At 44.8% G+C, this 22,846-nt stretch overlaps 1 protein-coding gene across 1 annotated transcript in view; it reads left to right on the forward strand.

Annotated features, from left to right (window-relative positions):
• The first annotated feature begins 986 nt into the window (after positions 1 to 986).
• The window catches only part of itgav (integrin, alpha V), a 153,215-nt gene continuing 131,355 nt past the window's right edge, over positions 987 to 22,846 (forward strand). Inside the window, exons 1-2 of the mRNA XM_070875830.1 lie at positions 987 to 1,543; positions 1,918 to 2,048. Coding sequence (XP_070731931.1) covers positions 1,374 to 1,543; positions 1,918 to 2,048 — 301 coding nt within the window. The 5' untranslated portion in view covers positions 987 to 1,373. The remainder of the gene's footprint in view (positions 1,544 to 1,917; positions 2,049 to 22,846) is intronic.

Here is a 22,846-nt window from a genome sequence, read left to right on the forward strand (position 1 = left end):
TGTCTGGTCCACCTGTGAGAGACTGTAATTCCCGTATTGGACTGTTCAGTCATCTAAGAACTCATTTTTAAAGTGGAAGCAAGTCTTCTTCGATTCCGAGGGACTGCCTATGATGATGATAATTAGGTCCTTATTGTGGTTTGCTAATCCCCCATGTCGATTCCTGTATCCTGGTTAGTTACTCCTGCATTGCAGGCCAATATCCTGAACTGTTTCTGATATATACCATTCAGCATCCTCAAGTTAACCACTGAGTGACACTTTGGTGAGAATGTAACTTTAAAAAAAATATTCGTTCCTGGTAGTTTAGTGCAAGCCATTCCGAAAAATGTCACACATTATGTTTAAATAACATTCTGACGAAGAGTCATCGACCCGAAACGTTAAATCTGCTTTCTCGCCACAGATGCTGCCTGACCTGCTGAGATTTCCAGCATTTTCTGTTTTTATTCCAGATTCCGCAGTATTTTGCTTTTGTGTTATGTTTAAATAAGATTGCCATCCGCCATTTTCATTGATTACAAATGTCATTCCTAACTTATTTCATTTGTTGATACTTCTGTAAGTGTTCGAAATGATGACAGAAGTGTGCAGATTTTAGGTAATCTATATGAAGTGTTTCCTGTTTGAAACAGTTCTTGTCATCTGTTTTACCGGCTATGCCTCCATAAGCCATTAAACCGCTCACATTCGACAAGTCCATAGCCTTTGTTCTATTGCTTATACCCTGGGAAGCTGCTGGGTAATTATATTTTTCAATTTGCGAAAAAAGTTTCCACATTACGACACAAACTAACCCCCGCCCCTCACCCCAAAGTTTGTCCCCAGGTTCAAACCAAGTCTGGCCAGAATGATCTCCCGTGCAGACCAGTTGATTGTTCCATTCAAGTTGTCTGTTGGAATGCACAATGTAGGAGAGAGAAAAAAACTTATGACAGGTATTGCGGCAAGACTGGTTGGGCGGAGCTGCTCTTGCAGAAAGACGTCGGTGGAAAGCTGCCTTTAAACGCGGGTCGGGGTGTGCGGAAACACAGTCTGACTCACGTCCGACGCCGCTCGCATCTCACGACACTTCCTGACACGAGCGGCGCGCGGCCGCTCTGTTGTCATTGGTAGCGCCGGGCCGGGGTTCTGAATCCTAACCTTCAAACATCGCCTGGGAGCGGAGCACGCGGGCAGTTCCCCTTGCACCGAGTCACCGCACAGCCAGACAGTCAACAGCGCAAGCGGATGGTGTTCGCCGGGCCCGCTGCTGCGCCGCTGTAGATTGATCATTTCCACCCTACTGAAAACAGCGACCCTCAGCAAGCTCGCCCTCCTTCGAAGGCAGAACTTGGGAACGTTGTGAGGCGAGCAGCAAGAGGCGAATAATAATGGCACCCGTGGGTCTGGGCATGGGGCGCCAGGCGCTGGCTGTAATTTTCTTCGCACTCTCCTATTGTACCGGATTTAACTTGGACACCACCAGCCCGTCCGTTTATTCCGGACCTCAGGGCAGTTACTTCGGATTTGCTGTCGATTTTTTCACACCTGGCCTGACACAGTAAGTAAGAGGTTAAAGAATTCTCCAGACGGGGTTCTGGAAACTTTTGTATCAATTTGAACCAACTTTGTTTTCGCAAAAATACATAAATATGCTTATTGCTTAAATACAGCGAATGTGGATTTAAAATTTGTGAATGGCTTCGATTGTATGATTAAGGCAAGAAAGTAAGCACCCTGTTGTGATCGTTAAATACTCGTATATCTTTTTGTTTTTCAGTCAAAAACTAAACAATATTGGTATCTATGGACTAAGCCCGTTGCAGAATGTATTTGATCAGTCTGTTACATTGTACGTGAATACAATACGTTCGCTAGTACAGTAAATTGAACAAAGGCTTTTTGCCTCTCTGCTCTTTTTCATAATTTTGCTAGGATGAACATTTTAGTTGGAGCCCCAAAGGCTAATACATCTCAGCCAAACATTGTCGAAGGTGGAGCAGTGTACAAGTGCCCCTGGAAAAAGGGGGTCACCAGCTGCCAGCAATTTCCATTTGACAAGACAGGTATGTGAATTCATGCTTGATTTAACTGTTTAAATAATCATGTTCTTATCAATCATATAGTACCTGACTGGGTGACAGATCTGATGCCTAATTATAGAGGGGGGGGGGCGGGGTTAGAACAAATGTTTTTATCACATTCACGTCTAGGATGATTTCTTGAATTATTGGACAGTTTTTCCATCTACATTTATGCCTTTGGAAGTGCTCTAATTAGAAGAACAGCAAATTACTCACTTTTCAGTACCTGCCTTTGCAGCTGTGGTTTTCCCCAGTTGCATGAACTGCCTTGGTATTTACAAGTTAAAGCCAAATTTAGTTCTGTAATACATCATAGTTAACACGACTACCCTCTTTTAAGAATATATTATTTAAAAAAAAGTCAGATGCCTATTTAACACGGGCACATTATAGTATGAGGACTCAAATTTGGCAGTTAAAGTGGCTTAGAATATTTAAAAATAACTACATCAAATAGATATGATTATTGAAGGGGAGGATAATAATGCAGTTACCAGTCTGGTGGGATGCTTGCTACTTGACAATTCAGCTAGTCCACAAGCACTATTGACTCAGTGGTAGCATAATTGCCTCTGAGTTAGAAGATTGTGAGTTCGAGACCCAGTCCAGAGACACTTCTGGACAGTAATGAGGGAGTGCTGCACTGCTGGATGTGCCTTCTTTCAGATGAGATATTAAACCGAGGCCTCGTCTGCTCTCTCAGGTGGATCCCATGGTACTATCTTGAAGAGAGTAGGGGTGTTCTCCCAATGTCCTGGCAAACATTTATCCTTCAACCAACATCACTAAAACAGATTGTCTGGTCATTTATTTAATTGCTGTTTGTGGGATCTTGCTGTGTACAAATTGACTGCCACGTTTCCAACATTACAACAGTGGCTACACTTCTAAAATACTTAATTTTCTGTAAAGTGCTTTGGGACATGTGCTATATAAATGTAAGTGCATTCTTTTTGAACAGTAGCAGGGTTTTTTTTGAGTACTACAGGTACCTCCCTGCAAACATTAGTTTGTTTCAACCACACTGCCATGGGGAGATGTCTAGCTAAGAGATCTAGCAGCTCAAAACTGGGCATCCATGAGGCGCTGTGGGCCAGCAGCAGAATTGTATTCCATCGCAATCTGTAATCTCATGGCCTAGCATATCCCTCACTCTACCATTACAGTCAAGCCTGGGGACAAACCCTGGTTCAATGAGGAGTGCAGAAAAGCATGCCAGGAGCAGCACCAGGCATACCTAAAAATGAGGTACCAACCTGGGGAAGCTGCAACACAGGACTACATGCATGCTAAGCAGCATGCTATAAACAGAGCTAATTAACCCCACAATCAACGGATCAGATAAAAGCTCTGCAGTCCTGCCACATCCAGTCATGAATGGTGGTGGACAATTAAACAACTAATGGGAGGAGGAGGCACCATGAACATCCCCATCCTCGATGATGGTGGAGCTCAGCACGCAAGTGCAAGACACAAGGCTGAAGTGTTTGCAACCATCTTCAGCCTGAAGTGCCGAATGAATGATTCATATTGGCCTCCTCCTGAGGTCCCCACCATCACAGAAGACAGTCTTTAGCTAATTTGATTCACTTCACGTGATAGCAAGAAGCACTGGATAGAGCAAAGGCTATGGGCCCCGACAACATCTTGGCTATCGTACTGAAAACTTGTGCTCCAAAACTAGCCATGCCTCTAGCCAAGCTGTTCCAGTACACTACAACACTGGCATCTACCCGACAATGCAAAAAACTGCCCAGGTATGTCCTGTCCACAAAAAGCAGGACAAATCCAATCTGGTCAATTACTGCCCCATCAGTCTACTCTCAATTATCAGCAAAATGATGGAAGGTGTCATTGACAGTGCTATCAAATGGCACTTACTAATCAATAATCTGCTCACTGATGCTAAGTTTGGGTTCTGCCAAAAGAGCTGAATTCCACAGGTGAGATGAGAGTGACTGTCCTTGACATCAAGGCAGCATTTGACTGAGTATAACATCTTGGAGCCTGAGTAAAACTGAAGTCAATGGGAATCAGGGTGAAACTCTCCACTGGCTGGAGTCATACCTAGTACAAAGGAAGATGATATGTGGTTGTTGGAGGTCAATCATCCCAGCCCCAGGACATTGTTGCAGAAGTTCCTCAATGCAGTGTCCTCGGCTATCCAGCATTATTTCAGAGTGGGGATGTTCGCTGATGATTGCACAGTGTTCAGCTCCATTCGCAACTCCTCAGAAAATGAAGCAGTCCATGCCCGCATGCAGCAAGACCCGGACCACATTCAGGCTTGGGCTGATAAGTGGTAAGTAACATTCACGCCACACAAGTGGCAGGCAATGACCATCTCCAACAAATGAGCCACCTCTCATTGATATTCAACGGCATTACCATCGCTGAATTCCCCCACTCCTGGGGGTCACCATTGACCAGAAACTTAACTGGACCAGCCACATAAATACTGTGGCAAAAAGAGCAGGTCAAAGGCTGGGTATTCTGTGGCGAGTGTCTTGCTTTCTGATTCCCCACAGCCTTTCCGCCATCTACAAGGCACAAGTCAGGAGTGTGATGGAATACTCTCCACTTGCCTGGATGAGTGCAGCTCCAACAACAGTCTAGAAGTTCAAAAGCAGCCTGCTTGAATGGCACCCCATCCACCACCTTCAACATTCACTCCCTCCACCACCGGCGCACTGTGGCTACAGTGTGTACAATCTACAAGATGTACTACAGCAACTCACCAAGGCTTCTTTAGCAGCACTTCCCAAACCCGCGACCTCTATCACCTAGAAGGACAAGGGCAGCAGGCGTATGGGAGCATCATCACCTCTAAGTTACACACCATCCCGACTTGGAAATATATTGCTGTTCCTTCATCGTTGCTGGGTCAAAATCCTGGAACTCCCTCCTTAATAGCACTGTGGGAGTTCTTTCACCACAAGGACTGCAGCGGTTCAAGAAGACGGCTCACCACCACCTTCTCGAGGGCAATTAAGGATGGACAATAAATGCTGGTATTGCCAGTGATGCACATCCCAGAACGAATAAAAAAAGGTTAGATGGGAGTAATGGAAAATCAAAACTGTTTGTCATACTGGGTTGTTCTCATGGACCTCCCAGCATTTAGATCAAGAATGGTGGAGAGAGGTGCAACATACTTACTACTAACGTAGGGAATGCTGCATAGCACAGTGAGATTTAATTTTAATAAAGATGCATGGAGGGATATAAAGCAGTAATAAATATTCGTATTTGTAAGCTATTCATTGTTTAATGTTCTTTGTAGTTTATCTTCATTAACTTGAACCACAATTCTAATTCCTTCCAATTGTAACACCAATGGTAACTCATTCAAATTAATGGGTTAAAGTCAGCATTAAGATCGGAGAGTATCAACTGCCATTTTCTTTCATAGTGGCTTCAAAGTAATCCTGAGCTTGGATTCTATGTAACAGGATGACTTTAGCTTAGAAGAGTTACATTCGTTGACTACAATCGGATTGGGAGGAGAATGATAGTAGAAATCTGCTGATGTACAGTTGCTCCCCAGCACATTTGCATATTTTGTTATTTTCTGGTGTCATTGGCATTTTAATAGCATTCGTGAGAATGATTGATTTTTGTGAACAGATGTTTTTACTAATGTGAGATGTAGTGATGCAGGCTAGAAATTGCACTTCTGATAGAATAATGTAAAACTGCTGCAAGACCACTTTGTTGATGTGGTCTCTTGTATCAGTCCTTTTAAAGTTTGGGATGGCCCCAGAGAATCTCTGCTGCACTTTTGACATGTTTTTGAGAAAATAGCATGAATCTGTTTTCAATTGATAATAGGGTGTTTGCGCTTCTCACTATGCGGATATCATCCTTGTGACACAGCAAGAGTCTTCCATATCCAGTAACGAACAATTATACATTACAAAATGAAGTAGCAAATGCTGAATGATTTGCCTCGGAAAGGTCTGATTATGTGTTGACTACAGACATTTTGGAATCTGAATGCAGATGGCTTAACTTGCAGTGCTTCACTTGATGCCCAATATTTCACAATGTTCAGACTCTCCAGCAAAAAAATGTCAGCGTGGTTTGGTTGGTAGTATTCTTGCCTCTGGCTTAAGAAGTTATAGATTTGAGTCCCATGGCAGGATATGTAACTCATTATCTAAGCTGGCACTGGATGGCAATACCAAAGGTGTGATGCATTGTCATGGGTTTTGCCCTTTGGAGGAGACATTAAACTGAGGTCACATCTATCAGTTCAGGTGGCTATTAGAAGGTCCATGGCATAATTTGAAGAGCATTGAGTTCTCCTGGTGTCCTGGCCAACATTCCTACCTCAATTAATACCATCAAAAACAGATTCACTGGTCTTTCGTCTCCTTGCTGTTTGTGGGAACATGCTTAGTGCAATTGTTGCTACGGCTGCCTATATCACTCTGCACTACAAAATAATCAATTGCATGAAACATGCTTTGAGATGTTTCTGAGAGACACAAGGCCAATATTTCCAGTAAGCTGCGTAGCCGCACAGTGCTCAAGAGATCCCGCGCAGTTTTTCAGTAGAAATACTGCATATGCACGGTATTTTAAATGGACCGCGCAGCCCCTTAAAGGACCACGTGGCCCCCCAAAAAATTGTGGGGGAGAAAGTAATATGTATGTTGGATATGTTTTGTACTTTGAAAGTTACATTTTTGGTTTTCAAATATTTGTAATTTAACTTGTTAAAATCTATTGTATGCTCGTAATAGAATGTTTAACATTAATCCTTTGCCAAATATAGTAAGGAAATAAAAACCATATACAGGTACTAAGCATTAGAGGTGGTTTCGGCTGCCCCAAAAGTTCGTCACCATCCTCCGCCTGCTCCACCACGACATGCAAGCTGTGATCCTTGCTAACAGATCCATTACAGACCCAATCCACATCCGGACCGGGGTCAAACAGGGCTGCGTCATCGCGCCAATCCTCTTCTCAATCTTTCTCGCTGACATGCTCCACCTCACACTCAACAAGTTCCCCACTGGATTGGAACTAAATTACAGAACCAGTGGGTACCTGTTGAACCTTTGTCGTCTCCAGGCCAGATCCAAGACGGTCCCAACCTCTCGTCAAGCTACAGTAAGCGGACGACGCCTGCGTCTGTGCATATTCAGAGGCTGAACTCCAAGTCATAGTCAACATTTCCACTGAGGCGTACGAAAGCATGGGCCTTACACTAAACATCCGTAAGACAAAGGTCCTCCACCAGCCTGTCACTGCCGCACAGCACTGCCCCCCCAGTCATCAAGATCCATGGAATGGCCTTCGACAACGTGGACCATTTCCCATACCTTGGGAACCTCATCAACAAGGGCAGACATTGACGACAAGATTCAACACCGCCTCAAATCTACCACCAAGCTCCTGGTCTACAGGGCTGTAGTACTACCCGCCCTCCTGTATGGCTCAGAGACATGGACCATATACAGTAGACACCTCAAATCGCTGGAGAAATATCACCAACGATGTCTCCGCAAGATCCTGCAAATCCCCTGGGAGGACAGACGCACCAACGTTAGTGTCCTCGACCAGGCCAACATCCCCAGCATTGAAGCACTGACCACACTCGATCAGTTCTGCTGGGCAGGCCACATTGTTCGCATGGCTGACACAAGACTCCCAAAGCAAGTGCTCTACTTGGAACTCCTTCACAGCAAATGAGCCAAAGGTGAGCAGAGGAAACTTTTCAAGGGCACCCTCAAAGCCTCCTTGATAAAATGCAACATCCCGACTGACACCTGGAAGTCCCTGGCCAAAGACAGCCCTAAGTGGATGAAGTGCATCCGGGAGGGCGCCGAGCACCTCGAGTCACTTTGCCGAGAGCATGCAGAAACCAAGCGCAGGCAGCGGAAAGAGCGTGCGGCAAACCAGTCCCAACCACCCTTTCCCTCAACAACTGTCTGTCCAACCGGTGACAGGGACTGTGGTTCTCCTTTTGGACTGTTCAGCCACCTAAGAACTCATTTTTAGAGTGGAAGCAAGCCTTCCTCGATTCCGAGCGACTTCCTATGATGATTAGAGGTGTTAAGTCTTTTCCTCCTCTCCCAGCTGTGCAGTCTCTTAGGATATTGGACAATGTTTGTGAATTAGGATAATTTTGGATGCCTCCATGTTATTGTCATGTAGTTGATTAAACACAACAATTCTTAATCATAAATGTAAATCATTAAGAAAAAATTATTTTGGAAAAGTCCTGTAATGGAGTGTGTTATGGTGAATCCCTTATATATCTTTCATGATATATATTCATGACCTGGACTTGGATACACACGGCATAATTTCAAAATTTGCAGTTGACCCAAAACTCAGAAATGTAGTAAACAGTGACGACGATAGTAACAGACTTAAGGAGAACATAAACTGGTGACAAATGGCAGATTAAATTTAACGCAGAGAAATGTTAGTTGGAAGAATGAGGAGAGGCAATATAAACTAAATGATACAATTTTAAAGGGGTTGCAGCAACAGAATGTCCTGTGGGGCGGGGGTTACGTACACAAATCTTTGAAGTTGGCAGGAAAAGTTGAGAAGGCTGTTTAAAAAGGCATAAGAACAAAAGAAATAGGAGCAGAAGTAGGATATTCGGTCCTTCGAGCCTGCTCTGCCATTCAGTAAGATCATGACTAATCTTCCTCAACTCCACCTTCGCGCACCAACCCCATATCTCTTGCCATACGGGATCCTTGACTGTACAATTAGCGGCATACAATACAAAAGCAAGGAAATTATGCTAAACCTTCATAAAACACTGCTTAGACCCCAGTTGGAGTATTGTGGCCAATTCTGGGCACCACACTTTTGGAAGGCTTCGAAGGCCTTGGAGAGGGGGCAGAGGAGATTTACTGGAATGGTAGCATGCATGAAAGACTTTAGTTATATGGATAGACTGCAGAAACTGGGGTTATTCTCGGAGCAGAGAAGGCTCAGGAGAGATTTGATAGAAGTGTTCAAAATCATGAAGGGTTTTGATAGAGTAAATAAGGAGAAACTGTTTTCAGTGGCAGAAGGGTCAGTAACCAGTGGATACAGATTTAAGGTAATTGGCAAAAGGACCAGGGTCGACATCAACATTCCCGCTAAGCTGGAGGTTCCATACAGCCCGCTTCCCGGCTTTTCAATGGCCGTTTTCACGCATGACTGGGCCACACAGCCCGTTAAAGAAACCACGTACCCTCCCAAAAATTAGGGGGAACATGAGGAAACATTTTTTTACACAGTGAATTGTTAAAATCTGGAATACACTGCCTGAAAGGGTGGTGGAAGCAGATTCAATAATAACTTTCAAAAGGGAATTAGATAAATACTTAGTGGGGAAAACCTTTAGGGCTATGGGGAAACAGCATGCGTGGGGGACTAATTGGATCGAATGGCCTCCTTCTGTGCTGTGAACATAAGAACTAGGAGCAGGAGTAGGCCCTACGGCCCATCGAGTCTGATCTGCTATCCAATAAGATCATGGCTGATCATCGACCTCAACTCTACTTTCCAGCCTGATCTCCATATCCCTTGATTCCCCTAGACTCTAAAAATCTGCTCTGAGAATAACCCCAGTTTCTGCAGTCTATCCACATAACTGAAGTCTTTCATGCACACATTAAAAAGTATTTGGATGTGCACTTGAAGTGCCGTAACCAGCAGGGTTATGGACCAAGAGCTGGAAAGTGGGATTAGGCTCTTTGTCGGCCGGCACTGACACGATGGGCCAAAATGACCACTTTCCGTGCTGTACTTTTCTATGCAATCATTCTAGTAAATCTCCTCTGCTCCCTCTCTAAGGCCAAATTTTAAAGGGAAATGAGATGTGGAATCCCTGTAAGAATCAGGAACGTTGTACATGCTGAAGTGCTGCAAGAATCTGTCATGAAAAATAAGAATTTTGTTATTCTAAAATAAATTTCCAGTGGCACAGCCTAAAAGGAACCAACGCATTATGCTGATTTGTTATTGGAAATTACTAATATGATAGACGTGTGAGATTATCATGGGAATTCTTACAGAAATTAACTGTATCATGGCAAATTTCTATAAAAACCAATGTATGGTGAATGTCTAACAAACCCCAGTGATCTGAGAGCCATTTAGTAAACAACAGCATTGCAACTGGATCATTGCAAGAATCTGCTGTTTGAGAGAGTGATGGAAATTACAACATGCTGCGGTGCAGAGGGACCTGGGGGTCCTTGTGCATGAAACTCTTTTTGGATCCTTATCCCAAAAAGTTAGTTTGCAGGTGCAGCAGGTAATCAGGAAGGCGAATGGAATGTTGGCCTTCATTGCGAGAGGGATGGAGTACAAAAGCAGGGAGGCCCTGCTGCAACTGTATAGGGTATTGGTGAGGCCGCACCTGGAGTACTGTGTGCAGTTTTAGTCACCTTACTTAAGGAAGGATATACTAGCCTTGGAGGAGGTACAGAGACGATTCACTAGGCTGATTCCGGAGATGAGGGGGTTACCTTATGATGATAGATTGAGTAGACTGGGTCTTTACTCGTTGGAGTTCAGAAGGATGAGGGGTGATCTTGTCGAAACATTTAAAATAATGAAAGGGGTAGACAAGTTAGAGGCAGAGAGGTTGTTTCCACTGGTCGGGGAGACTAGAACTAGGGGGCACAGCCTCAAAATGCGTGGGAGCCAATTTAAAACCGAGTTGAGAAGGAATTTCTTCTCCCAGAGGGTTGTGAATCTGTGGAATTCTCTGCCCAAGGAAGCAGTTGAGGCTAGCTCATTGAATGTATTCAAATCACAGATAGATAGATTTTTAACCAATAAGGGAATTAAGGGTTATGGGGAGCGGGCAGGTAAGTGGAGCTGAGTCCACGGCCAGATCAGCCATGATCTTTTTGATTGGCGGAGCATGCTCGAGGGGCTAGATGGCCTACTCCTGTTCCTAATTCTTATGTTCTTATGAAAGGAATTTGGCGAAAAATTGGAATGTTATAAGCCTCCCGCTGAGTTACTGTGAGCAATTATGCATAAGTGAGCCACTATGAGAAATAAGGACGTTAGGTATGTAAAGTTTTTACAATAAATTAAGGTGTAGTAAATGTGTGCAAATAAGAGCATCACTGAATACAGAAAACATTGCAAAATAAAAAGTAAAAATGGCAAATGTTGGCAATCTGAAATAAATCAGAAAGTGCTGTTAATACATGTCAAGTCAAGTGGCATATGTGGAGACGAAAGACGGGTTATGATGTTTCAGGTGAAAGGTACACACCTGAAATGTCATAATCTGTTTTTCCTCTTCACAGATGCTCATGATCTGCTGTGTATTTCAGTATTTATTGTTTTAATTACAAAGAACATTGTTTTGATTTGCTGTGTGGATCATCACAGCAAGTCGTGGATTCTTACGAGAAATTAGTGTCTTTATAAATCTGAGGAACAAGCTTGAATCACTGTAAAAAAACTAGTGTCATAGTGAATGACTAACAAATTACCAATACAAATAGATACCATGGGAATATTCCACAGTAAATAAGAAAGCGGACAAAAACTAGAGTGCTCTGAATAATCAAATCTCTAAGCATGAAAGTACACTACCAATCACCATCCGAAGTGAGTCGACGTTGCTGGAAGCGGAAGGAAAAATCCTTTCCTAAGGTTGGATAACTCAAAAACATTGGGGGAAAATATGTTGCATCCTTAACCCCACTGATCATAATACCTGTAGAGTAAATCTCCTTCTTCAGCCATAGTAGATATAATGGGCTCAAAATTGGCCAGGAGTTGCTCCATTTGTTTTTGGAGCAACTTGATTTTTTTGGAGTATCTTAAAAATCCACATTTTGCACATTCAATTTACGCCAGTGTAAGTGAGTTAGGATTTTTTAAGCTTAGTTTTACTTTTTTTCAAAAGGGGGCATTACTAACCACCTACGCCCGTTTTGGCGATTTTGGAGGAGAGGAGGAGGAGGAGGAGGAGGAGGGGGGGAGAAAGGAGGAGGAGGAGGAGGAGAAGGCGAGGGAGGGAGAGAAGGGAGAAGGAGGCTGAATGGGCCGGGCCCAAGACTTCGGGCTGGATTTACAAGACTTCAGAACCAGATTTACAGATAGGTGGCATCGGGTCCTGGGTCCGGGGGGGCGGGGGGGGGGAAAGAGGTCGGGTCGCCGGGGGGGTGGGGGGAGCGGAGGTCGGGGTGGGGAGTGGAGGTCGGTTCGGATCCGGGGGGGTGGGGTTGGGTCGGGTCCGGTGGTGGGGGGGAAGCGGGAGTCAAGTCGGGTCCGGTCCGGTCAGGAGGAACCAGGAGCTGGGCGTGGGAGGTGAGCCTTATCCACACAGCCCCAGTGAGGCCATTTGGCCAGGGCTAGGGGCTGCGTGCTTCGGGTCCCTCCCACACAGTTTTGGGCGCCTGGAGCTACTGCACAAGCGCGCCCACTGTATCGCGCATGTGCAGAGGTCCCAGCACTATTTTCAGTGCAGGGACCTGGCTCTGCGCCCCCCCACAGCTCATGCTGCACCCCGCCCAGCTCCAGAGGACTTGCAGGGAGCCGGAGAATAGGTGAGTTTTTTTAGGCGCACTTTGTGGCGCGAAAAACGGGCGTCCATGTCGGGGCTGCGCCGTTCTAGGCGCGGCCCGAAACTTGGGCCCATGATCTTTTAATGTGAAAGTTATTTAGGAATTATATCCTTTTCTGTTGAATTTATGTTAGAAAGGTTAATTTATATGTATAAATAATGTGGACCCCAAGGAATATGCGAAGACAAGGTTGCATGTAATGTATTTGGACTGGCATCCTGAATGGGGCAACCAATTCTGAAATGACCCAGTTATGAATCTAGCCTTGGGCCCCAGCATCCCCTGTTGCTTACCAGAATAACGGAGAGTGCCTCAGCAGCTGAAAGCTTTTATATCAGTTTGTGAATACTTGTATAAAGAATACAATGTAATGTGCAGGCCAGCTTTTCAACTAATCAATGGTCCGAGAAGGAAACTTCATTTTAAAGTAGCAGAGAATTGGAATTTCATTAATTAGATAACCCACCACCAATTGCATTAAATGTTTAATTAAATTGTTTTCAACACATCCTATTGAAATACAGGTTATTATCAGTGGTGATTGTTCAAATCCTTTTAAAGGTATTGCAATTGAATGTTTTCTCTATACAATTGTAAAAATAACAACTAGTAGCGCAGCAGACAGAATTGTGGCAGTAGAGGGTAAAAACCATAATGAACAGAGAAGTTTGATAAAATATCAGAGCTAAGGTCCATTAATGCTAAAATCAGAATTACTGATGAGTATTTGAGCTGTGGGCTATAGATGTGCTTAATTGGGATAAATATTTTCAGTGTTACCATTAAATTGGGGTGACCAGCCTTGTGTGACAAACTGCATAACATTGCCACTGTAATATAGGTAGTCAGCAGCAGAACGTGCTTTGTTCATGAATTAAATGTAAAGCTCAGGCTGTGGAGGATCTAAGACAGTTACTCAACTTGTGTTTTTGAAAGATGGCTTTTGCTTTTGAATTCCAGAAAGCATTAATGTGCTGATTTAAACCAGAAATAGCTTGTTTGGATGGTGTTAATAATATGCATCTGTGAATCATTCAGCCTGGAAATAGGAATGTCAAGTGTGTTTCAAAAGGTATTCACATTAATGTATAAATAAACTGCATAGCCCAGTTTAAAAAAAAAAAATAAGAGTGTCAGTGGAAGCCATGGCCTAGAACTTTGGCTGTGCAGCACTCGGTTTGGATGCTAATCGGCCTACTAAAGTCCCAATATGGCAGGCAGGAAACATGGGGACATTTCTGGATGGAAGCGCACTGCCAGCCATATAGATGAAGGTGGTTGCACTGGTATCAGGAGCGCATAGTGGTTGCACTGGCATTAGGAGCATATGTTCGAAACATTTAAATGGAGGAATAATGTATTCAAATTAGGGTCAAGCACTTCTTGCAGGACCCATTTTCCATATTCAAATGCCCCAGCATTTCAGTCGCCATGTGCTGAACTCACACAAGATAATGTGGCGCTAACCGGCAAGAAGGACCCCTCACCAGTGCCATTTTGATGATTAAATGCAACATCCCCACCGACACCTGAGAGTCCCTGGTCAAAGATCGCCCTAAGTGGAGGAAGAGCATCCTGGAGGGCGCTGAGCACCTCTAGTCTCGTTGGCGTGAGCATGCAGAAATCAAGCTCGGGCAGCGGAAAGAGCGTGCGGCAAACCTGTCCCACCCTCCCTTACCCTTAACGATGATCTGTCCCGCCTGTGACACGGACTGTGGTTCTCGTATTGGACTGTTCAGCCGCCTAAGGACTCATTGTAAGAGTGGAAGGAAGTCTTCCTCGATTCCGAGGGACTGCCTATGATGATGATATTTCTTTTAAGTTTGCCAATAAAACATTGCCAGTGGCTCATTGGAGTGATGGGCTGTAGGCCTGTACACAGTGTCCTACATTATGAATTCTCACTTTCATTAGGTTCAGAATGGAACATTACAACTTGACCTGTGACACTCCCATGCACTAAGTGGCACTGCTCAAGACTTATGAACAAGTTGCCTGTTTGATTTGCAATAAATACTAGCTCCAGAAACCATGACATTTAGCCTGTACTGGTTTGTCTATTACTAAAAGGACCACAAGTCAAGTTTTTATTAGGCTGTGAAATCCATACTTAAATAATGAAAGTTTGGAAAGAAGTGCTGTGATTACCATTGAAATGGAAACCCATCTAATTAGTGCAGAGGGCAGGGCAGTATCTAATTCAAGGACACTGTGTACACCATCCTTGTGTTGTGTATACTTTTCCATAGCGATGATAATGGCTGTGCTGTTGAGAATATGTCCTTTAAATGCTGGCAGTATTAGTGTGGTGCCAGAACAATGGTATCGGCAAAGCCACGTTTCTACAGGAAGCAAGGCGTGTAGATGCTACAGTAGCTGCTATTCATTGATTTGTATCTACCAGGCAACCAGAAGTGAGACATCCAAAGGTCAAATTGGTTTCTTTAGTTTTCGATCCATTTATACCAATTTTGCTGTTTATCTTGTGTTAAGTTCCACAAGGTCATGCTTTGTTTACTCAGTTGGGATCCAGATTGATAGACATGTACAATGAAATTACAAGACATATATGGCAAAACAATAGATTGTTGCCATTGGTGGATTTTTAATTTCTTATAGTTTTATTATGAGAAACATTACACATGGGATTAATTGTGGTTTTCTGCGAGCTAGGTTCTGCATTCCATTGAAAATACACATTACATTAGGGCAGACGATGGTCAGTTAATAAGCAATGGGGCAATGGTCCCTGAAGCAAAGATGCTTGCACGTGTAATGCGGGCTGGATGTGAAACATTCAGGTATAGTAATCAGATAGATCAGGTGGAGGGATAAAAGGCCCTGCCATGCTGAAACTTGTTCATATTGTTCCTCTGATGCACTTTGAAACTTCTGGCTACTTAAGGTTCCATTCTATTTAATTCGCCCTGTACAGCACCACAAAAATCTCCATTCTCCTCTAGAACATTCCAAGCAATTGCTGATTTGAAGTAATTAAGAGATGTGCAGCCATCTTTTGCTTTTGTGCCTGTATACTTCCAAGAAGGATGGATTTTATTTCTGTGATAAGCTCATTTACCCGAGGATCAGTCTGCAGTCAGTTTCAGTCTTGGCACCAACAGCGACCAGCACTATGTGCTTTTAAGGTCAGTGCTCTGTTAGCCAGGAAGTTAAGCTTGATTAAGTTTACACTAAGTAAATTTCTGTTTAAAGTCTATGTTTTGAGAGACAGCAAGTGCCGTAATAAAAGTATTGTTTTGTATATCAAGAAAGGTAGAGAAATATATTCACTGCATTATCCTATTTAATGTTCATTTATCCATCTTGTGCAAGTAAAACCACTTGTTTGACCCAAAGTCTGCATTTTGATTTGGTAAGAGTATATATGCAGTCCATCTCTTGAGCACAGGCAGTGGATGAGGATTTTAACTATTGTTTGCTTAGATATTGGGCAGAAGAAAATAAACACAATGTTGTAGGCGACGAGGTCTGCCTAGAGATGTCAGCAATTTTACTCTTTTTTTTTTTGATTTCTCTCACTGCTTGTCCAACATCCAGTACTGGTTGAGTAGAAATTTCCTCCAACTAAATATTGGGAAGACTGAAGCCATTGTCTTTCGTCCCTGCCACAAACTCTGTTCCCTAGTCACCAAGTCTATCCCTCTTCCTGGCAACTGTCTGAGACTGAACCAGGCCGTTCGCAACCTTGGAATCGTATTTGACCCTGAGATGAGCTTTCGACCCCATATCCGCACCATCACCAAGACTGCCTACTTCCTCCTCTGCAACATCGCTCGTCTCTACCACTGCCTCAGCTCCTCTGCTGCTGCAACCCTCATCCATGCCTTTGTTACCTCTATACTCGACTGTTCTAATGCTTTGCACCCTCGTAAACTTGAGCTCATCCAAAATTCTGTTGCGCATATCCTAACTCACATTAAGTCCCGTTCATCCATCATCCTTGTACTCGCTGAACTATATTGACTCCTGGACCAACAATACCTCAATTAAAAAAATTCTCATCCTTGTTCAAATCTCTCTTGCCTTGTTCCTCTCTATCTGTATAACCTCCTGTAGCCCTACAGCCCCCTGAGATCTCTGCACGCCTTCATTTCTGGCTTCATTGCGCACCCCTGATTTTAATCGCTTCACCATTGGTGGCTGTGCCTTCAGCTATCCAGGTCCTTAGTTCTGGAATTCCCTCTTGAACCTCTCCACCTCTCTACCTCTCCTCCTTTTAAGGTGCTTCTTAAAACCTATTTCTTTAACCAAGCTTTTGGATATCTGCCCTCCTAGCTCCTTATGTGGCTCGCTGTCAAATTTTGTTAATGCTCCTGTGGCGCAGACATTTTATTATGTTAAAAGTGCATTATAAATGCAAGTTGTTGAAATATTTAGCACACAAACCCAAAAATATGACCGCAGATATTGGCAGGGAGCCATCAAGCTACCAGTTCAATACTGTTTTGAGTGTTTATATTGGTGTTATTACAGGGAGTGAAAAATGTTTGAAACCCATCCATTTGCTGTTGATTTTTAATGCTAGTTACATCAATAGATAAGCAGGGTTCATACATATCAATTTACTTGGGAGCTTAATAATGAGGTATAAGCAACTGAAAATTGTTTTCTAGGATAAGTTAATAGGAATTACTTTAATTATTTTTGTGACATGATGGCTTAATTGAGAGTTTTTCAGTCATGAGCAAACCAGATTAAGAGCTTGGGTTTGAGTCACAAGGATTATAAGTATCCAAACATACCATTCCCTGACCTAGTACATCATGTTCTCTGACATTGCAATGTAGATTCAGTGCAATTCTCCCACACAATCATAATCCTAAATTAAAAATAATCTGTCCAACTTGTATAGATAACCTCCAGATTGGCTTTCAGGCTTACACAGAATATTTTGTTGCATCTGGATTGAAGCTGAAGACAGCCCATCCACCCATATGATCCACTATATTTCTCCTGGTGAAGGCAAGGGACTCATGGACAACATGTCATGCTCTCCCACAGCAGGGACTCTAAGCTTCCTTACTCACAGCCAAACTACTTTTTGTATTGACACTGAAAGTGCTTTGTCTCCTCTTTGTCATTCCTGCCCTGCTTTTTGTTTTGTGAGTTTTTAAAGTGATGCCCAAGGGCTACATTAGTTGCCATTTGTTCCTGGAGTGATTACTTCAGTGATATGATAGTTGCAGATTGATACAATTCCACATAGATTGAATTAATGATAACAGTACGGGCTAGATTTTACACTTTTGTGCTTATTGCCCAAAAATGGGCGTTATTTCCAGCATGGGTGGTAAAAATGGGTTTTCAGATCGCCAGCTTCTCGCCCATTCTCAAAGCACCGATCTCCATTTTTGAAAATGTGTGTTACCACGAGCGATATGAAATGGGCGGTAGCGTTAAATCTAGCTGACCTTCTGCCGTAAAGTGTCGCCGTCCTTAGCAACAGCATGGCAATGCTCGATTCCCGCGAGTCAGGAGGTCAAGGGTCATCATGACATGCGCAGAAGAGGAGACAGACAGAGAGAGAGAGGGACTGAAGGCGTGTGGCTATGGTGTGTGCTTGTTTGTCTGTTGTGGGAGGCACGAGGGAGATTCACCAGCAGCAAAAAGCCTACTAAGCACCAAGAACATAGTTAGCACCGAGTTTTTGTCCAACAAATAATATATAACATGGAAGGGATGGAGGAGGCCCTGGAGCTGGTAGCCAAGAACACGAGTGGCAGAGGGCTCCCAGTGGTCCTAGAGCGCGGCACTGCACCCCAAGGTGCCGCACTCCCATTGCCAACCACACATGAGAGCCAGCTGCAACATCTTGCTTCTGGCTAGGAGCACATTCCCACCTCGGGAGCGTCCTCTCCCGTATCCGTCCAAGCAGTGGGTCGGCCGTCATTCCCCCCCCACTCCCCCCGCCCAATGAAGCATCGCCTGAGGAGCTCCTCGGCCAGGAGGCTTGGAGTCAGGAGGGGAAGGGGTCGGGGTGGGGAGGAGAAGCAGGGGGCGAGGGAAAGGTTGGTTTTTACAGAAATAATTATGATTTCAGACAAATGTTCGGTTTAAATTTTTTTTATTTAACAAAACCTCCTTGTGCATTGGCTCAGATAGCTGCACCATTACACACTGGTGATTCCTTAACATCAAAGGGTATAATGACACTTAACTTCAATAACTTAAACTTTAACTGTCATGCAGATGATGCCCACCATTGATGTATTACCTGCACACCCAGCAGTGTGTCAGCTTTGTAAATACCACCAACATTCTTTCAAGCAAAGCACTCACTCATGAGCTCCTGATGTATGGCTCCTGCAGCTATCATGCCACCATGGGCCCTTTCATGCAGTTTACAGGGGGGTGGGGGCATGGCTTCAGCATCAGCCTGATTGTCTGGGCTGATGTCAGCGTCTGCCTCCTCATCCTCCTCTTCCTCTCTCTGGTGAGGTAGACTGTCAGACTCATCAGGCAATTCTTGTCCCCTCCATTATGCAGCATGGAGTACACCACCACGAATTGAGTTACCTGCTCAGGGTGGTATTGGAGCTTGCCTCCTGAGTGGTCCAGGCATCGAAAGCGTTGCTTAAGCACTCCAATGGTTTTCTCTACGATATTGCAAGTGGCTCTGTGACTCTCGTTGTATCGCCTCTCAGCTTTGGTGTGGGTGTCACGCGGGGGGGGGTCATTAGCCAAGTGGCCATTTCTTTTGTCATCAAGCATCCAGCATTGACCTTGTGGCTGATTGTTAAACAAGTCAGATACAGTGCTCTCACGCAGAATGTGAGCACCTTGGATGCTGCCCGGAAATTTAGCATTTACTGCCATATTAGTTTGCTGGTGGTCGACGAGTTGGACATTCAGGGAGTGGAATCCCTGCGGTTCCTGAAAACCAATGCATCCTGAAAAAGTGCCCGCATCGCGATGTACGTATAGTCTATTGCTCCCTGCATCTTGGGGAAGTTTGCAATTCTGGAGAGTCCTAGAGCCCTCTCACTCTCTGCCTCCCTGGTCATAGGGAAGCTGATCAAGTCCCTCCTGCATGCGTACAGGGCTTCAGTGACCTGTCTAATGCAGCAATGTGTGGCATGCTGAGACAGACCGCAAATGTCGCCAGCTGAGGCCTGAAAAGAACCCAACGCGTAGAACAACAATGCCGCGGTGACTTTGACCTCGATGGACAGTGCAGTACTGATGGTGCGGGCAGGCTGCAGATCTCCCCTTATAAGCTGGCATACTTCAGTGAAAACCTCTTTGTGGAAGCGCAGTATCCGTAGGCTGGAGGTGTCGGGCAAGTCGAGGTAAGACTGCTTGTCCCTGTACTTGCTGGGGTGGGTGTAATGTTGTGGTCCTCCTCATCAGTCTGTCACATCTTACATTGGGCACATAATGCAGTGGAGCTTACCTTCGCCCATCTCGAGTCTGTAGGCATGTAATTGTTCATCAAGAGAGGGTGAGAAAGGACAGGCCCCATAGCAATAGCTCTCTGTTTTCTACCGATTGGTCACAAACACTGAATGTCCCGATGAAGACACTTATTAAATTCCAATCGGTCACAGTATGGTCAAGATGTTTGTACAGATGTTCACATCAACTCCAACGACCACCAGAGTACATCCGAACTCCCCCGAGGTTGAAGCAGAGCAGCCTTTTAAAGGATGCGACATGTGATGCAGAACATGGCGTCCACAACGCTGTGATTAGTTTCAGTTAGTTCCACTTTTTCCGGGCGTTTTTTTGGGCAAGCGATATTGTGGGCGATATGTGTGCGAGGTGGTGAAATTGACACTGGGCGATCTCATGGCTGCTAGTTTCGGCAAATGTGATCTTTCCGACAAAAAAAAGTGGGCATTTTATTGAATCTCGACATCAATTCTGTGCGGAAAGTAGCACTGAGTGATATTTTGGGTATTGATTTCGCCCATTCTGATGATTCCTCCCAAAAAAAGTGGGCGGGTGGTATTATTTTTTTCTGGTGTTACGCACATGGGAAAAGTAACGCTCGCCGATAAGTTTCCGAAAAATGCCTGTCCGTTTCCATTTTGTGGCTAAATGGGCAATATATGGGCATTATACGTCATTTCAGCGGTAAAATGGATGTTAATTGGGCATTAAGCATGCAAAAAATGTGGAAAATCTAGCGCAATTGAACTTTTTACCAATAATTAGCCTTTTTATTACCTTCCCTGAATGACTTGCCCAATTTTATAAAGACATTGGTCTTGGGCACCAGCATAAAATCACCACGAATCGGCAGTCCATTTTACAGCCCACCTGAAATTTATTATCCATTAACTTCAATGTAAACTGGGGTGCTGATTAGCTATTGCCCATTTTGTAGTACTGCCCAAAGCAAGTTTCACCCCCAGTGTTTTTGGATTCAGTTCCAGGTTTATACCCCAGTCATTAGAATTGTGACTGAGCAGCTTTAATGCCACAGGTGCAACTGAGCATCTCTGGAAGAGGGTTCACATCTAGAAAATATCTTCATTGGTTTTAAATTTTTGAATGTGCTAAATTGTCAGTCTTGCACATGCAGGATGGCTGGTTGCGGAAATGGAAAAATAACACACTTGTGCAGTCGAGACCACTGTTCTGAGTGTGAGGCTGAGTGACACTTGAGTAGAAGAACCTTTACTCTGTATCGAACCAGATATACTTGACTTGGCAGTTTTTAATGCTAATACTCAGGCTGCAATTGTCCTCCATTTAACTTGGCTGAATTTGGGCAGGATTGTCATGGATAATGAAGGAAAATGCAGGCAATTGGGCTTATTGCCGTCTCAACACCTGACCTGTAATCCCTCTTTTTTTCTCCCCAGCCCCCGCCCTGGCCTTGCCATGACTGCCATTAGTTTTTCCTACTCCGGCCGTTGCTTGTAAATGGTGACCAGGGAAAGGGAGCTGCTTGGTTCCTGTTGAATTACCCTCATGTCTCTGTGTTTGGGGAAAGGTGGCCTTACGGTGCTGTCGTGGAAAGAAAGGGCCTAGTAGTGGCATCTCTCCCTCCATTCAAGCCCTCAACGCTTACCTGCTGAAAATCCTAGTCTCAGACGCAGCCTTAAGTGGGACATTACCTCCGATCTTCAGGGTGCTTCTGTCCCTTTAAGGTTCCTGGCTGGCTTTTCTGCTTTGCTGCAGTACGGTTGATATTCTGCTCTTTGCGCTGGCAGGCTCCCTCCTGGCAGCAGGAATCCCATCATGCATTCATGATGAGCTCTCTACCTCACAGTCAGCAAGCTCCCCGCTGGAGTGGAAGTAAACTACAGAACCAGTGAGAAGCTGTTCAACCTTCGCCGTCTCCAGGCCAGGTCCAAGACCACCCAACCTCTGTCGTCGAGCTACAGTACGTGGACGATGTCTGCATCTGCGCACATTACAGAGGCTGAACTCCAGGACATAGTCGACGTATTTACTGAGGCGTACAAAAGCATGGGCCTTACGCTAAACATCCGTAAGACAAAGGTCCTCCACCAGCCTGTCCTCACCGCACAGCACTGCCGCCCAGTCATCAAATTCCTCGGCGCGGCCCTGGGCACCGTGGACCACTTCCCATATCTCAGGAGCCTCCTATCAACAAGAGCAGGCATCGACGACGAGATCCAACACCGCCTCCAGTGCACCAGTGCAGCCTTCGGTCGCCTGAGGAAAAGAGTGTTTGAAGACCAGGTCCTCAAAACTGCCACCAAGCTCATGGTCTACAGGACTGTAGTAATACTCGCCCTCCTGTATGGCTCAGATACATGGACCATGTACAGAAGACACCACAAGTCGCTGGAGATATATCACCAACGATGTCTCCGCAAGATCCTACAAATCCCCTGGGAGGACAGGCGCACCAACATCAACGTCCTCGTCCAGGCAACATCCCCAGCATTGAAGCACTGTCCACACTCGATGAGCTCCGCTGGGCAGGCCATATAGTTCGCATGCCAGACACGAATCTCCCAAAGCAAGTGCTTTACTCTGAGCTCCTTCAAGGCAAACGAGCCAAAGTTGGGCAGCGAAAACGTTACAGGGACACCCTCAAAGTCTCCCTGATAAAGTGCAACATCCCCACTGACAACTGGATGTCCCTGGCCCAAGACCGCCCCAAGTAGAGGAAGTGCATCCAAGAGGGCGCTGAGCATCTCGAGTCTCATCGCCGAGAGCATGCAGAAACCAAGCGCAGGCAGCAGAAAGAGCGTGCAGCAAACCAGTCCCACCCACCCC

The sequence above is a fragment of the Pristiophorus japonicus genome, chromosome 3 (genome assembly GCF_044704955.1).
Source record: "Pristiophorus japonicus isolate sPriJap1 chromosome 3, sPriJap1.hap1, whole genome shotgun sequence".
In the NCBI taxonomy this organism is placed as follows: domain Eukaryota; kingdom Metazoa; phylum Chordata; class Chondrichthyes; family Pristiophoridae; genus Pristiophorus; species Pristiophorus japonicus.